The sequence below is a fragment of the Doryrhamphus excisus genome, linkage group LG15, assembly GCF_037039965.1.
Source record: "Doryrhamphus excisus strain RoL-2023G ecotype Guam linkage group LG15, RoL_Dexc_Guam_v1.1, whole genome shotgun sequence".
Classification (NCBI taxonomy): domain Eukaryota; kingdom Metazoa; phylum Chordata; class Actinopteri; order Syngnathiformes; family Syngnathidae; genus Doryrhamphus; species Doryrhamphus excisus.
This window is the reverse complement of record NC_136371.1, coordinates 12,643,339-12,662,163: the sequence shown is the minus strand read 5'-3', so window position 1 is coordinate 12,662,163 and position 18,825 is coordinate 12,643,339. Positions and strand designations below refer to the sequence as shown.

At 45.0% G+C, this 18,825-nt stretch overlaps 1 protein-coding gene across 6 annotated transcripts in view; it reads right to left on the bottom strand.

Annotated features, from left to right (window-relative positions):
* LOC131104841 (plexin-A2-like) overlaps positions 1 to 18,825 on the bottom strand; it is a 183,470-nt gene that overhangs the window by 107,993 nt on the left and 56,652 nt on the right. For all 6 annotated transcript variants that reach the window (XM_058052404.2, XM_058052407.2, XM_058052408.2 and 3 more), the window contains exon 4: positions 2,136 to 2,270. In XM_058052404.2, coding sequence (XP_057908387.2) covers positions 2,136 to 2,270 — 135 coding nt within the window. The remainder of the gene's footprint in view (positions 1 to 2,135; positions 2,271 to 18,825) is intronic.

Here is an 18,825-nt window from a genome sequence, read left to right as displayed (position 1 = left end):
CATTAAGGCAACATATCTGTCAGTCTATTCGCATACACACCCATGCTCTAAACACCAATACTGTATGTCTCTCCAGGCGCACACACCCATATTGGAAACGTGTCTGTCCGTTCACCTCGACCTCTAAACGTATGTCTGTCCTTTCATATGAACACAGATGTTGAACTTTCTCACTTCATGGAATTAGCATCATGTACGTACATCTACAGTGGTAGCGTTGGTTATTCCATTCACATACTCCATAATCCATCCATTTACATACAACCACGCTGTAAATGTAAGCATCTGTGTGTTCATTCCCATAGGCACACATACTGTATGTCCTTTCACATAATGGAACCTTTAGTTTTTCTGATGAAAAGCACCCCTCATGTCAAAGGATGAATGAGCCTTGGCATACGCTCACATTGGAAGTGAACACCGACACCCATAGCATGAATATGTGTTTCTCCATTCACATACTAACACATTGACTGCCCCCCCCCCTTCCATCCTGCAGCTGCAAACATCTAAAAAGCACATTGACTTTCAACGTGTGTGTCCATGGAAACAAATGTTTTGGAGACGCAAACGTGCATCAAAAGCGGGTCTGAGGTGCAAAACTCTTTGTTCCAGTCAGCAGTGTTGCAGGTCAAAGAGGCTGACGAGATTCAGCGTGACACAGTTATATTTTTACACTCCCAGCAGGCAAACACTCACCGACTAAAACAAAGCTTGTCTTTTTTAACAGCGGGAAATCTTTTTTTATTTTTTTATGGCGTGAAATAAAACAAATCACACAGACGCCCACAGCTATTTGTGTCAGTCGCACGAGCGTTGGGAGTGGAGACAGTCACCGCCCAGCGCTAACTTGTTAGCTATCTGTCTGTCCTTTCACATATACGCATACTGGAAACTCTGTCTATTCATTCACATACACACAGAAAGATTCCATCTGTCTACCCATGCAAATCTATACTGTCCGTCCATTCACATACACTCATCATATTGACTTGTTTGTCCAGTCACACACACATAATCTAACCATAGGTCTCTCCATTCACTCATATTGATTATATTTGTATGTCAATTTGCGTCCACCTATCATGGCAACATCTGTCTTTCCATTCACATACACACATGATACTGTAGCAACATCTGGATAAACAAAAAGGATAAGTGTGCGTATGTGAACAATTGTCTCTCCACCCATATACACCCAAAAATGCTAACCTCTGTATGTCCATTCACATAAACCCATATTATGAACATGTATATTCACATGCTGCACATATTAAATGTTGAAAATGTCTGTCCTTTCACATACACCTATGATTTTCTGTAAATATCACTATGGTCCCTCACGTCCAACCATATTAGTAACATCTGTATGTCCATTCACATAAACCCACAATATAAACATGTATATTCACATGCTGCACATATTAAATACTGAAAATGTCTGTCCTTTCACATACACCCATGATATACTGTAAATATCAGTATGGCCCCTCACGTCCAACCATATTAGTAACATCTGTATGTCCATTCACATAAGCCCATATTATGAACATGTATGCATGCTGCACATATTAAAATGTTAAATTGTCTGTCCTTTCACATGCATCCAAAATGTAAACGTCAGTATGGGCCTTCATTTCCACCCCACTCATAATGCTAACATCTGTATGTCCATTCACATAACCCAACAAATTCTCTGTCCAGTCCAGCATGTCCTGGACAGGCTGCTCTTCACCCGATGATGCTGCATCACGGCACAAGAGGGGAGATGGACAAACGTCGCTTGGAGAGATAAGAGAAGAGACAACCTCCGTCTGTCCCTTTCACCTTCATCCATCCTCCTCCTCCTCCTCCTCCAATCATCATCCTCAGCCAAGCAGACACCAAGTGCACTTCATCTTCAGTCCTCTCTCTCTCTCTCTCTTGCTCAATCGTCTCCATTTCTTGCTTCATCCCTGCCCTCATTGTCCGCTTTCATTATCAAACACCGGCGCAGCGCGCCCCCCCCCCCCCACCCTGCTGTGCCGGCCTGATTATTTATAGCCCATGAGAAGGTGTCGGTGGCACTTGTGTTGAGAGGGCGGACCAACACAGATTTAGACCTTTTTTAACTGCCGTAATTCTTCAGCACCTACCTGTCTTTCCGACATGACGTAGAGGTGAGCGCGGTCCAGCGAGAAGGCCATGTCTCGGAGGATGGGGCTGCCGTCCTTCATGACCGCCACCGTCTCGTACTGGACGCCGCCGTGAGGGGGGCCGTCCACGCGGATCTGCAGGAGAAACAACGGAGCGTCACACAGCCATCAAAATCAATAGGATTCATGTGCAACCATGGCGCAATAGTCCATCTGAATATCACAGGCACAATCAATAGGGTTTGGTAGGGGAGCGATGGAGGTTTTCCTAAGCATAGTTGGCAACCAAAATGTGCAAATTTGACTTCTGAGCCCAGCTATTTCGGCCATCTTGGGTCAAATACCAGTCAAAATCAGTAGGGTTCATTTGCTGACACAGACCAATAGCTCATCTGTGTTTTCGTACACATTGTTGCATGTTTGGTGTGCATCGGTGGCAACAAAAACACACAAATTTGGTCTACTTCGACCATGCTGGATCAGATGTCGGTCAAAATCAATAGTATTCCTGTTTTGACATAGAACAACAACCTCTGAGTGTTGAGGGGTTTCTTTTTATGTATTGTTGGCAATAGAGGTATACAGATTTGACTTGGGAACACAGTCAAAATCAATAGAGAATAGCTCCAGGGTGTTTTCCTAAACGATGTTGACAACAAAAGTGTACAGATTTGACATCTGACCACAGTTACTTCAACCATCTTGTTTTCAGATATTTGTCAAAATCATTAGGTTGTCTGTGCGTGTGATACTGAAAGCCTTCAGGGGGGCAGCCAGGTGAAAGGTCAGCACGCAGTAAGTCGGACATGCTTTATGGGCAAAACCCCGCCCCCTTGACCCTGTGACTTCCTGGTTCATAAAGGATGATAATGACCAGATGGGCGGCGCCATTGTGATTCTGTGGGAGGTGCTCCTTTTAGCCAGATCGTCACCAAAAACAGTACGTGTCCTATCATTGACCGTTTTAAGCGCTGTGCTGCTGGATGACGGCGTCAAGGGCTTTTATGCCGACACAGCGAGAGCTCGTCTTGAGAGACTTACGACCCTCTCTTCCCCTCTGCGGCGCTTTATTGCGAGTCAGGCCGCTCTCTGATGCTGTCAGCATCTGAAGAGACGGATGAACGTTCGGGGGAGGAGGGAGGTGCTAACTCATGTATCGGGAAACCCGAGCATGTCTTTTAAGATTTACCCAACAAGTTCTGGAAGCGTGCTGGGTTTTCTGGTAACTTAGCCTCAGGTTCAAAGCTTGACTGGGCAGCAAGGGTGGGGGTGGGTTCATCATTCATCAGGCCTGCAGGATGGAAGACAAACAAAGCTAAGGTTTCTCAAAGGCTTAATGATATCAGCCAATAATTTAGTGCTCGTAACCCCATCCTCCATTGTGGGGTCCAGTAAATCACTTTGCATAAAACTGCCCCCTCAACGCTCTCCACAGACAAGATTTAAGAGCATTGCCTGCAGACGACAACTCTCCCACCCACACTCCTCCCCCTTCCTAGGTAGGAGAGGAAAAACACAAAAAGAAGCCAAATCCAGGAGGTTTTTGCAGGCTCCTGTCGACAAGGTGGTGCTAATTAAGTAGATTAAACACATCTTGGCACAAGCAAATATGCTTATAATCTCCGCAATCTGCCAGGAAAAAACACTGTGTGCAAGTCAGGAAATAAATGCAGACTTTATATCTGTTTGGGAATGTCAGATGTGCCGCTGGAAACTGCATAAATCGAGCCTACCTTGAACACATCAGTCAGTTACATTCGTGAAAATACGACAACACCCCATGACTCTGAATCGACATTAAATCCGAGGTTTAATACCAGCGCCACCATGTGGTGCATTTGTCAGAAAAATAATAGCACATACAACAGAGTTAACCTACATGTTGTGACCAATTTTCTGCCATTTTTGAAGAGCGGTTTAGGAGTAGAAGCTTATGCAAACAAGTATATACCAGAAAGGGTAGACCCATTTGTTCACATGATTGTACATGACCAGGGTGGCACCTCCTATGGGTTGTGTTCAAACTGCTTTGGAAGGCATGCTTGCATCCATGTAATACAGACAACCTCAAAGTTTTGTCATGATCAGAAAAATGGCCAATGATTTATAGACATATGTTGCTAAATCCGCCAGTGCCCCTAGAAAGACAACTCACAGGGGTTAAAATTTCAGCTTTAATAGCAGCGCCACTGTGTGGTCTATTTGCCAGACAAATAATGCCACCGGCAACACAGTCAAAGCGCATGTTTTGACCAATTTTCGTCTTTTTGTGTGCAGCGGTTGAAGAGCAGATGCGTTACCCATGACCGTGAGTGTGGTGTGGCTGGAAACATGCTGAACTGGAATATGTTAGGAAGTCTAATCTATTCTGTGAATGTCAGTTGTTTTGCTACACAACAACAATGGATGAAGGTTGCCTGTATTGTGGCAGTTGGCCATGGTAAGTTGATTCTTTTGATCCAAGAGGAGACTGAGGGCAGCGACAGTATACACAGAGGTATTTCCTATTAAAGACAGACAATAACAACACGGTTGGTTTTGTGCAGAGTGGCTTTTTTTCCCATTAAAATTATTTTTAAAAGCCTTTTCTTTATACCGGTAAGCCAAAAAAAACTTGCACATTATCAAAGCTTTTGTGTGATTCTAGTCTGAAGGTTACTTTGAGCGATGCTTTCATTTGAATAAGAGGAGGCTTTTTGGCCTCAGCCACGTCCTCACACACACACACACACACACACACACACACACATCCAGTTGCTTTTTGCATTAGCTGCACTTTTATAGCGGCTGTAATTTATGGAAAGACTGCCTCATTCACACGGACGCACAAACACACGCCCACGGAAATTTGAGGTGTGTTTGCAGCGTGTCCGTGAGGACACTGGTCCCGTGCAGGATCACCTCTGGGTGGGCGATACGAGGCGGAAACCAGAGGATGTTTGCCGGACCACCAGACCAAGAATAATTCAGAGCAAAACTGCAGCTCTTAACCACACTCCCTTTACTCAGAAGCCAGCAGTACCTGGCCAAGTGACTCCCTTGCTAAAAAAAAAAAAAAAAACAAACCCTACACCTCCATTAGCTCCACGCTGCTGCTCGCCTTGCAAACTATCTCCGTCCGCACCATTAGGCTTTATTTGACACATCAGGTTGTTTTTGCTGCAGTGCCGCCCCTCTACTTTGCTCGGACATGCCCTGAAACAAGCCCGACATGGTCCTGGATGATGCTCCATATGATCGCCAGAGACCATTAGCCAGCGTGCCGCTATGCTCAGCGTCAGGGGTGATGTTAGCAAAGTGGAAACTGCTAACATGAACGCCAGTGGTAAAACTCCGTACAAGCTGTAAAGTGAGGACGTCGTGTTCGCCCATCCTGAGCACAACACTTCACGGTACCTGGGGCAACGGGGCTCGGACTATGTTGCTAATTGCCACTCAATTTATATCTCTGCTATGGAAATGAATGTCAGTCTGGAAAACAAACTCACACTAGCAAACAACTTTATTTGCATATTGTGTCGTGTCTTTCACTAGACCATGCTGTTCAGTAGAAGAAAATAGAAGATTGTATATGAGTACAATCACCCAATGATGAGTTGAGGACCATCAGTAACTCCATGTTTTGCACAATAAATGGCAACCCACAAGGCTGGAAATCAAACTAGCAACAAATCTTATTCACAGGCCGCATCGCATCGTCACTTTTAGTTCACCAGAGAAACATCCAATCACTGTACGCAACAAACGGCGAAAACTGAGCGAGCAACACGCATTATTTGCACAATGTATAGTCAGTGTTCACCAGGAAACAAAAATCAATTTAGTGTGCGATCAATCAAGAGCCATCCCCAGACAAGGCTGGAAATCGCCGGACGAAACCATGCTAGTAACCTTTTTTATTCGCACATAACATTTTAGTAAACGTTACTGTTCACTGGAAAAACATCCAACCACCATACGATCAGGTGATACCTTTCAAAAATGCCACCAGGTTGGAAAAACCATCCACTTACCAGAGGATCAATCAAGCAATAACTCAATGGAATTCATCGTATGAAACCAGAACGACAAAAAGCATCGTTTGCATTGTATCGTGGCATTTAGTAGACGATAGTGCTCACTCGACAAACATCCGATCTTCATACGATCATTAGTAAGTCGTCAATAGTTCCATGTTACACATAACGAGCAACGAGCCAGGAAATTGTCGGACGCAATCATGCTAGTGTAACATGCATTATTCGCACATTATATAGTCACCTTTACTAGAAGATTCTGTTTACCCTAAAAACATCAAATAAGCGTACAATTCGTCAGTACCTCCATGTTCCACATGACAAACTGCATCTTATCGAGGTTGGAACTCATCAGATGAGCTCATGCTAGCAGCAGCTTTGTTCGCATATTGTATCATCACTTTTAGAGTGGCCATATTGTTCACACAGAAAAACATCCGATCACCGTACGATCAGTCAAGAGCCATCATTATTAACTCCATGTTACACACGACAAACTGCTCCTGCCAAGGCCGGAATTTGTTGTACCAAACTTGGCTAGGAACAAGTGTTCGTCGGAGATTGTATCCTCACTTTTAGGAGAACAACTTGTTCACACGGAAAAACATCCGCTAACTGTAAGAACAGCCAAGAGTTCTCAATAGTTCAAGTTCAATGTTACACAAACGCTGCCCGACAAGGCCAGAAATGGTTGGATGAAATTGTGTTAGCAGAGAACTGGATTTGCCTTGTGTGTGCCAACCATCTCCCGGTGGACACTGTAAAAGTGCTACTGACTCTAACATTAGCAAAGCCTGTATACTGTATCATTTTGAGTCTACAATACTCCCGTACAATCGATAACAATTGTCAAAAGGCCATGGCGTGTAAATCCTTGGCTATCCCGTGCTGTCTTGCTGTTGATGAGGAAAGATGTAACGCAGGTTAAAGATGGTGCTCGTAGAGCTCTGAGGCGAATCAATAAGCTTTATGGTCCCTGGCCAAAAATATGAAGTAATTAGTCGCCATTGACTAGAGGGCAACTTCACAAGACGTAGTGTCTGCACGGTGGAGTCGGTTAAGGAGAGAATTACACCAGATTCAGACTATAACATTTATGGATGGTTGTATGCTAAAAAGCTAGAAGCATACTGCTTTTTGTATAGCATCAGCGGAAGACATCCAACAACGTTAAAGACATGCACAGTACAATCCTGTCGTCATAGTTTTTTTGGGGGGGCGGGGGCGTGGTTCGGACCTGCTGCTTTAAGTCCAAGAATTTTAAGGAATGTTCACGCAAATATGTAAAAAAAAAGACTTCTGTGGCTGAGCTATTGTGCTTTTGACATATACACTGCACAACAACCTAACATTAAGGGGCGGTGCAGTAGTACACAAACGTTAGCGATGCTAACTTAGCTATGTGATGCCAAAGTGCTAACATTACACTCACATTTTAGCTTGCTTAGCCTATTGCTAAGAAAAGGCCAAAGTGAAAAACAGCTCTAATGTCTGTAGCTGACAAAGCAGTCTACGTACGTATATCATTTTAAGATGTGTAGAGAAGCCTTTCCTAGAGTATTTTAGTATTGTCGGTGATTGTGGGAGTGTGGGCATATATGCTATTCTTCACGCTATACAATAGAAGGATCACTCCTTTTAACATATCATGGCAAAGGTCCATGTAATTAGTCGTTAAACCATTTTTAAGAGGCACACAGGGTGGGCTCATTTACCTAGGGGCAGGTCAGAGGTCAGACTATCTGCACACCTCTCCTCTCCAAAGAGTCATTTGCTGTTCACAACAGACGCGTAGGGCACGTAATCCTATTCAAAAAAAGCCGCTTTTGCATAATGGGCCGCCTTTAGACTGATTCAACGTCATCTGACGTGCTTGAAGCGACGAGGTTCAAAGTTGAAACAGCCTGGCTTGCATCACCACAGCAAAGCCTCCGAGATAAGAAGCAGGCTAACGTACGACGTATGAGATGCTATAATATACGAGAGAAAACGCAGCACATTCCGACACAGCATTCCCCGCTGACAACACCGATCCGTCAGGCTGACAGCCGTGATGGATTAGACATCTTATCCGGGCTGAGCGAGGCTCGCCTGTGGAGGGAAAAGAAAGACAGACGCACACGCAAAGAGGAGGAAGCTTGCACTTTGTAGTTCACCTGAAGTCAAGGAATACAACAGAAGGGGCGTGTCTGTGTGGATAGATCGACATTGTACACGAGGTAACAGTCAGAGACTGCCAGCTGATTATTGATTGCCATAACAGTACTGGTCCAAGCACGGATCCCTGGGGGACACCAAGACATTACTCTCCTTTTTTTTGTCAAACAAATAGACGGACAATGAAACTGTAATTTAATCATTTAACCACAACGATGAAGCAAGTTTAATGAAGCGAGACTATCTTCGAGTCTATGTTGACAATATAGGAATGTCAACGTGATTATAGGGGTGTTATTTCATTACTAAGGGGCTCTAATAATGTTGAAAACATTTTAGAAGGTCGTAAATAGGTTTTCTATATTCTCAGTAAAAATATTTCATTTATAAATAAAAAATCCTATTTTGCCAAAATGTACTTAGACGGTCTTCTCTGGAACCAACAAACGGCGACAAATGAGGGATTAGTGTAGTTGGAAAATTCCTTGTTCCTCCAAACCTTGTTGATTTTTTCTCAGCGCAAGAAACTATTGGTTTATGCAGGGTGTGATGTAAGGCGGTCGCTGGGGACAAACCCCCAAAAGCATAGTTTGATTTCCGTGTGTAAACGCAGCACCCTGTCGGCGGGGTGTTGGTGGCGGGAGGACAGCAGACGGTCATGGAAGCGCCATCACAGGCGGTCTCCTCCTGGCGTCAGCCGTGAGTGCCAGAGGGGTGCTTTTGATCCGAGCATGTAAGCGCCCCGGCCCCGGAAAGCCGTTTGAAGGCTGACCAAACTCCAATTCACATTCTCCTGCTCCCTCGGCCCTCGTTCGTTTTTTGTTTTCCTTGAACAGCGAGCCATACTATGAAACCCCGACCCCCCATGCTGGTGTTTAGCAGTACAAAATAAAATCAAAGGTTGCAGTAGTGCTGCATGGAAATGCAAATCTCACATAGCAAGATGTAGAAGGCAAATAACCAGCAACTACCTAGCCAGGAATTGGCGCCAATGCCACGTATTCACATGCTAATCGTTACGACTGCTGATAAAGAGCCGATGCATTCACTCAAGTAAGGAATATTTCTGCTTGCACGAGCACAGCTGCTGACTATTACCTTAAGAGCTGTTTTCATGTACGTCTATTTCCATCACCTCAGCCTTGAGCGAGGTTAACAGTTCTGCTGGTGGACACAGGTGGACGCCAAGGCCAACACGAGCAAAACTTTACCGCTGTGTTTTAGCCACGCCAGGAAAAAAAAAAAGCCACATGCGTGTATGTGTGACCTCAACCTAACATGCTGAACATGGACACCACACACACTGCGTCGCTGTAATTAGTTCAAGCTAAACACAATGAAAACTTGCTGCATTCTTGGGAAGTACAGGCACCAAAATAAAATAGTGCAATTAAAAAAAAGAAGATGGATTACATTTATACAGCGCCTTTTACACAATGCTTGGCTTCCTTTATTTATTCACCCCTCAGTCACAGACTGGTGGTCTCCCACCAAGCTGCTCTGTGGTAGACTGACGCAAACATGGCTGCCAATTCGCGCCTGCGGCCAAACATTCATTCACATTCATACACCAGCGTGGAAGCAAAGTGGGTGAAGCGTCTTGCCCAAGGAACACATCTGTAACCGGGATGGAGGAAGTGGGGCTATCAACCACCATTATGCCGGGTTCTGCGTGACCTGCTCTCAACCACCTGAGACTCTGAATAATAATAATTTAATATAATTTGAATAATCATTCAAAAAAACGACAAATTAAAAATAAAGGGAAGTCGAGTGACAGGGTTACAGGGAGAGTGCGGGGCAAAAACGGCAACCTTCAAGTTGAAAGACAGCTATTGACTACGAGGGCCAAGCCGCCACTACAAACATCCTCTGGAATGCCATCCCAGCCCGCGGCTTGACAAACCGCCATCGACATCGTGTCCACAAGCCGTTCAATTCCATTTGAGTGCTGTAATGTTGCCGTAACTTACAACCCAAAACACCATGACATCAGCACTTTCCCTCGCTCGCACCCCCTACCCTTACCCGCAGCCCCCTCCCCTCCCAACCCCGCGGAGACCACAGCGACTGCGGTTGAATGAGATCAGGCCTCGATGCTAGCGAGCCCGAACACATGAAAGCTCAGCAGCGGAGGCTCAATGTGAGCTCTATATTTAGCTCCACGCTCAAAACATCGAGCATAGCGCCATGTGAGGGTGATGGATGCTGGCCAAGCAAGTCCTGGGGGACAGAAGGAGTTCCCACCTTAAAAGAATGACCTTCTCTCCAAATATCCTGAAACACAATAAGCTTATTCTCCTGGCATGTCACACCATTTGAGTCATACCTGGAGGATCTTCAATGATGTGACTATTAAGAAACACTCCCCAGGGATGACGAGTAGCATGTGGTTGATTAACGCTTCAAGGCTTTTCAATGATGGCTTCATCAAGGCTTTGTTAACGTGGGTCGTCTTTTATGGGAAAGAAATGTACTCTGGGACGTCCAAGGAGAAAGAACAAACGTCCTAACAGTGGCTACTGAAGACAATCCCCACTTTTGAGTATTTTTGGCACCACTCTCCTTTCGTCAATACATTATTGATGAGTTATTTCTGTACTACGTCTTGGCACAGTCACGGTCAGAGAATTCAGTTAGGATACAGGATATGAGCAAAAGTAGAGAGACCTACTGTAGCTCGTTATCTGATCCACCACTCTAAGGTCGGACTTCACAACTGAGTTAAACCGGGATTTTAGTCATTTAGACTGCAGTTTGGGGACTTTGCCACAGTGGACAAATCTTAGCAATCACATTTCAGATAAACTAGAACAGAGGGACCTGCATCCTTAACCCCAGCCAGGTAACACCAACCCTAACGTAACCCTAAACGTTAAAGCTAACCACTATACCTGTTCCTAAGCCTAATAACTCTAATCTCTAATCCGAGACCTAACCCAAAACCTAAACCTACTGTAACCTCTAACCAAACCTAACACCCAACCTACTCTAAAGCCAACCCCAAATCTCATAACAACCCGAACCCCTAAACCTAACCACAACACTAACTCCAAAGCCTAACACCAACCTTTCAGTTGCTAGCGTCAACTCTAATCACCATCCACCAGGCAAACACAACCCCTAGCCAAACACAACTCGAACTGCAACGCCGTCCCTAACCTTACCCCAACTTTAACCTTAAACCCAACCTTCAACCTTACCCTAACCCAACCCAACCAATCCGAATCCCTACTCTAATGCCAAACCCCACTCTAGCACCAGTCGTACCCCCTAACCTGAGACTAATCCTACCCCTAAAACCTAACCACAACATGAGATCCAAAGCCTAACCCCAACCCTTAACTGCTAACGTCAACTCTAAACTACATCCCTCAGGGCTACCTCAATACCTAAACCTAATGCAAACTCTCACCCAAATGTAACTAATTGCAACTTTAAACCTAAGCCTAACTCCAAAGCTAACCTCGTAACGTAACCCAAAACCCAAGTCTACCATTGACCTTCACCAAAAACTCTAACCTCTAAACAACCATGCTTCCTAAACCGAGACTGAAGACGTAACCCTAAAGCCGAACCCCAACACAAAATCCAAAGTCCAACACCAGGCTTAGCTGCTAACGTCAAGTCTAAACCACTTCTCATGGCAACCCTAACCCGAATGCAAACTCTAACCCAAAGATGCCTCAAACTGCAACATCAACCATAACCTGCATTCCAACCTCAACTCTAACGCCAAACCCTCATCCCAACCCAAACCCCAAACCAAACCCCAAACCCCCATTCCAACCCAAACGCCATCCCAACCCAAACCCCAACCCCACATCCCAACCCTACGCTACATGACAAGGCAATCCCCACCTGAACACCCAAAATTAGGCCGCGCAAGCCTACTCTGCTGGTTCAGGACATGCCGCCGCTTGGCTTTAATCCAATGCATACCACAACAGCACTCCATAGACACTCATGTCACAACCTTTCACCCTCTTGCCCCCACCCACGAGTTCACGGCCGCCCTTGGATCAGCACAATGGACTGAGATAAGAGGGACGACACATCACCTTGTTAAGCACAGCGAGGGGTGACGAGGGGGTGGGATGGGGGCCAGGGGGCGGCCAATCAGACCTTGGGGAAGGCGGGCTGTTATTGTCATCCGACCCTCATTCAATACACAAGAAAAGAAGACCCTTGCAGGATGGAGGGGGGTTGCCATGGAAACCCCATAGGCTCAACGGGGAATAAAGTGGACTGGAGGAATGGATTGATGGATGAACAGAAGTGAGTCAGGTTGCCAGGAAGAGTCATAAAAACAGTCTAAATATTCACTGTTAAACATAATTTATCACCTGGATTTGATTGCTTTTTGGTTTGGCTGCAACGACATCATCATCTTCCAACTCCAAACAAAGAAGTCAGGGCTCTGCTTTCCATGTTGGAGGAGGCCAGGCATCGTTTTTCTGTTCCTGTAGTCCGTAAGTGTGACTACGCCAGTCACAATTACAAATGATGCTGGGGTGCATCGTTTCCTGGCCACCGCCATATTCCCAAGAGAGCAAATATCAGGCCTTTAGAAGGCGTGTAACAGCACATTATAATAAGCACATTATAATATCATTTGTAAATGCAAACATGAGCAGACGGGTGAAGAGTGCAGCTGTTTAAACAGTACAGCATGCAAATGAGCAACAGGTGCTGTTACTGCAGGGATGGGTCTCAAGTCGTTGGCTTCAAATGGTATTTGTACAATGCTTATTGTTAGGTACAAGTGCAAGACATTCTCGAAATGATGATTATTATTATTCAGTGACAAACAAATATAAATCAGTATCATTTTAAATCTAGCTCTCTGCCAGGCACACCAGAAATAAGAAATAGCCAACAAAATAATACAATTATGATCAAATATCTTACACAACAACCAGAGTAAACACATTTCATAGCAATGACGAAAAATAAACAATATATATTTCATTGTTTTTGATTAGCATTTGATTAGCAACACACATGGAGTCCTAAAACGAGCCATGGATGAAGAGAATAAGAACATAATGCTGTAGAATCGGAGTGGCACCATGCTATTCTTTTTTAGAAATCATTGCCACACAATGCACAGGGAAGTGCAGCATAAAAAAGGTCAGCCCGAGCTTTCTGCTCTATGAATCTCCAACTAAAGCTTTTTCAAATTGTCCAGCAATCTGGCTGTGCCAGCGTTCAATGCCAGCCTTTCTCTGGCAGGAAAATGAGAAGTATGCTAATTTGGTGGCACTAAATGCACTGCTTTAAATGTCAACCTTCCATTATTACACGCACACACACAGTCGGCCCGGGGCCCGCGTCACACACACAAACACACACCTGGCCTCCGTGCAAGGACGCCAGCGAGCAAGACAACAGACAAATGGATCACAGCCACTTTATCCAATCAATAAGCCGATCAACAAAAGACATAAGCGACAAAAGCCGCCTGCGGTCGATTCAAACGGGACGAGGAGAAGGATACGAGATGTGGAAAGCGAAGGTGACAATGACGGTGAAAAAGAAAGACGACGTGGTGTATTGGTATTCCATCCCGGTGGCCTCAGCGGGTCAATCGGCCGCTCCATCAAGGCCGTGCTGCCCTCTTCCACATGCAGTGGGGGATTTACAGGCGATGCGATGTGAACACAAGAAGGAAGGAAGGAAGGAAGAAAGGAAGGAAGGAAAGAAGGATGGAAGGAAGGAAGGAAGGAAGGAAGGATGGACGGAAGGAAGGAAGGAAGGAAGGAAAGAAGGAAGGAAGGAAGGAAGGATGGATGGAAGGAAGGAAGGAAGGAAGGAAAAAAGGAAGGAAGGAAGGATGGACGGAAGGAAGGAAGGAAGGAAGGAAGGGAAGGAAGGAAGGAAGGAAGGAAGGAAGGAAAGAAGGAAGGAAGGAAGGAAGGAAGGAAAGAAGGATGGAAGGAAGGAAGGAAAGAAGGAAGGAAGGAAGGAAGGAAGGAAAGACGGAAGGAAGGAAGGAAGGAAGGAAGGAAGGAAAGAAGGAAGGAAGGAAGGAAGGAAGGAAGGAAAGAAGGAAGGATGGAAGGAAGGAAGGAAGGAAGGACGGAAGGAAGGAAGGAAGGAAGGAAAGAAGGAAAGAAGGAAGGAAGGAAGGAAGGAAGGAAGGAAGGAAGGAAGGAAGGAAGGAAGAAAGGAAGGAAGGAAGGAAGGAAGGAAGGAAGGAAGGAAGGAAGGAAGGGACGCTGGACCCACAGGATGCCACACCACCAGCAGAAGCGGCCCACTTGTCCTTGAACGCACCATCATCACATAAAAAGTGGGACATATCCGCTTCAACACAATCTCTGGACCATTCCAAAGCTTTTCCTCCATAGGGAAAGGGAATCTGTTCCAGGGTCAGCCTGTGTCCACCACCAAAGCTTTATTAGCTCATTCAATCCTTGACATTTTTCCAAGGACAACCCTTCAGTAGCGGCCATCTTTCAGGATGTTACTCTCATCATATTTTTCTCAACTTTATTTGTGTGACATGATGATGTTAGCGCGTAGCCGAAGGAAGGCAGGCGGTATTGTTACTTTCAGTTGTTACGGTTGCGCCCTGGAGGTGCGAACAGTTGTAATGTAAACACACGTCTGTGTACACACTCTAGACGACGTGCGCGACCAAACTCAAATACGTGACAGTTAAGACAACAGAGTACGCCACCTCGGGAACAGCATCCCATCAAGGATCCCATCTCCCAAAAGCTTCTCAGGATTTCAGGCAAATAATTCGAGAAGTGGGATCTGGTCCGAATGTGGGCGGAAACAGCAAAGCAAAGCAAAGCGACGAGTAAAGTAAAAAGCTACCTCTGTATATCTACAGACGTAGGTCTTTCTAGTAAATGTTCTTCTGGTGATATTTGGACTTCATTCCCAGAATGTTACAACTTCTTCCCCATTCTCATTTGCCAAATATGACAATTTGATTTTGTTTTGTGAGGAGTTTGCATGTTCTCCCCGTGCATGCGTGGGTTTTCTCCGGGTACTCCGGTTTCCTCCCCCATTCCAAAAACATGCTAGGTTAATTGGCCACTCCAAATTGTCCATAGGTATGAATGTGAGTGTGAATGGTTGTTTGTCTATATGTGCCCTGTGATTGGCTGGCCACCAGTCCAAGGTGTACCCCGCCTCTCGCCCCAAGAGAGCTGGGATAGGCTCCAGCACCTCCCGCGACCCCCGTGAGGATAAGCAGTATAAAATGAATGAATGAATGAATATTCCAACTCTATGCTACTAATGGTAATGGTAATGGTAATGGTAATGGTAATGATAATGGTAATGGTAATGGTAATGGTAATGGTAATTGGTAATGGTAATGGTAATGGTAATGGTAATGGTAATGGTAATACTAATGGTAATGGTAATGGTAATGGTAATGGTAATGGTAATGGTAATACTAATGGTAATGGTAATTGGTAATGGTAATGGTAATGGTAATGGTAATGGTAATACTAATGGTAATGGTAATGGTAATGGTAATGGTAATGGTAATGGTAATACTAATGGTAATGGTAATGGTTTTATTTCATTAGAACATGCATCAGATTACAATTGAATGCATCCCATAATCAGTTCACAGTTCCACATGTCCAAAAGGAGTAGGAAGAAGCAAAGCTTATTAATAATGATATTTTACATTAGGTTTCCTCATAAAACTTGGACTTTATTCTTGTACAATTGCGACTTTTGTCTAATATTTGGTTTTTATTCGACAAAATGAAGATTTCTGCTGTTTTTATTTTTCATTTCAAAACATTTCAACTTGACATTTTCCTTCTTGTAATATTTTCATATTGACATTTCATATGACATATTTAATACTTCAAATGTATGCTACAAAAATGCTAACTGATTATTTTAAAATATTTTTTTCTTTGTAAAATTACAAGTTTTTTCTCATTTTTGTTACAACTTTCTTATCGTAAATTCTTCTTGTAATATTATGAATTCATTCCCATGAAGTTTTCATTGATATTAATAGTCTTGGAAATGACTTTCCAGGTTGCTGGTTTTGTTATCTTGTTGAATTCTATTTTTAGAAAATGCGAGCCACAGCACTTTGCCACAGCAAGATCACATGATCACATTCCCCAATAGCTTCCATTTCCAAAGCGTGCGACTTCCAGGACGTGGAATACTACATAAGTCTGAGACGGTAGCGGTGTCACTTAGCCTTCCTGGCGGCCCGTCATGGCCACATTTAGGGCCGAGATCATCCCGCTAAGCCGATATGCTAATCTGCTTTTCACGCTCCACAAACGGGAATCCTCCGTCTATTCCCACTGATACCTTCGCCCGGAGAAACCCCAGAACTACCATTTGAATTCTTCATCGGGAAAAACAGAACTGAGACCACAGACTCCAGTCCAGACGGCTCCGTGTTTGGGCTCTGCAATCCAAATCCCCCCTTAGCTGTGCGGCTTCCTGTTATCCCAACAAATGGACTCATTCTGGAAAAATCTTTGCTTTCTCTCCTTTCTTTTCATCGCAAACCACATTCATGTTGGGGAAAGAGAAGGCCTCGTCTTTTTAACATCACGACACGGGGAACATGAAACTATGGTGTCTTCACAGATCCCCCCCGTGTCCCCATCTTTGTTCCCTCTGATGACAAAAGAGCAAATAACTGGGTCCATATGTGGGAAGTAGCAGGCCTGTTGAGCTAGCTAACGGTTTTTGGCAGGGAGGGGTGTTTTTCCTTTGTCGGTCTTTGAGGGGCCAGACTGTCGAGACGCACAAACACAAACACGCTCCTCTGAGGTTTTGTGATGAGGGCGGGGTCAAGGTTCAAGGCGAGTGAGCCGCGAGCGCTGTGCACTGGAAGACCTGAGTCTGCGATTGTGATCAAATGCATTCTTTGTCAAAGCCGGCAAATATTTCCTCACGGCGCAACAGCTGGCTGCAAAAAGTCACTCGTGGCAGCAGGGGGCGCCACTGCTCACAACTGAACTAATGAAGAATCAAAGTTACACTTTTACTTTCACTTTTTGACACAAACCTTCCAAACATTCAGTCAACAGGCGGATACGTTCATGCTGCAGCAACAGGAAGCTATTTTTAGCCAATCACAAGGCAGAAGAACGTCATTACTGGAAAAGGATGGATGGATGATGGATGGATGGATGGATGGATGGATGGATGGATGGATGGATGGATGGATGGATGGATGGATGGCTGGATGGATGGGTGGGTGGGTGGATAGATGGATGGATGGCTGGATGGATGGATGGGTGGATGGATGATGGATGGATGGATGGATGGATGGGTGGGTGAGTGGGTGGGTGGGTGGGTGGATAGATGGATGGATGGATGGATGGATGGGTGGGTGCATGGCTGGCTGGATGGTTGGATGGGTGGATGGATGAATGATGGATGATGGATGATGGATGATGGATGATGGATGGGTGGATGGATGGTTGGATGTGTGGATGGCTGGCTGGATGAATGGATGGGTGGATAAATGGATGGATGGGTGGATGGATGGTTGGATGGGTGGATGGATGGATGGATAGATGGATAGATGGATAGATGGATGGATGGATGGATGGATGGATGGATGGATGGGTGGATGGATGGTTGGATGGGTGGATGGCTGGCTGGATGAATGGATGGATAGGTGGATGGATGGATGGATGGTTGGATGGGTGGATGGGTGGATGGATGGATGGGTGGGTGGATGGATGGGTGGATGGATGGTTGGATGGCTGGTTCGATGAGTGGATGGATGATGCATGGATGGATGGTTGGATGGGTGGATGGATGGGTGGATGGATGGATAGATGGGTGGCTGGCTGGCTGGATGAATGGATGGATGGGTGGATGGATGGTTGGATGGGTGGATGGCTGGATGGGTGGATGGATGGATGGGTGGATGGATGGTTGGATGGGTGGATGGATGGTTGGATGGCTGGTTCGATGAGTGGATGGATGATGCATGGATGGATGGTTGGATGGGTGGATGGATGGATGGATAGATGGGTGGCTGGCTGGCTGGATGAATAGATGGATGGATGGATGGGTGGATGGATGGATGGATGGTTGGATGGGTGGATGGCTGGATGGGTGGATGGATGGATGGGTGGATGGATGGATAGATGGGTGGATGGATGGTTGGATGGCTGGTTCGATGAGTGGATGGATGATGGATGGATGGATGGTTGGATGGATTGATGGGTGGATGGCTGGATGGATGGACATTTAATACAAATGATGTCATTACCAGTAAGGAATAAAAAGAAAGAAAAAGAAAAACTGTTTTTAAATAACCGTATTCCTACGTAACTTTTATTTGAATGTAAAAACTATGAGAAATGAAATGCTGAAGTACTAAGCTATAATCCTCACTTCCGTACATATCACCTTTATTGTTTAGGTTTATTTTTAAGTTAAGGTTAAGCTAAGTTAAGATTAAGTTTTATGGAACAAAAAACAAACGTGTAACCTTGATTCCTTTTTTGTTTCTTTAGCTTCTGTCGTCCCTTGAGGATTATTATTGA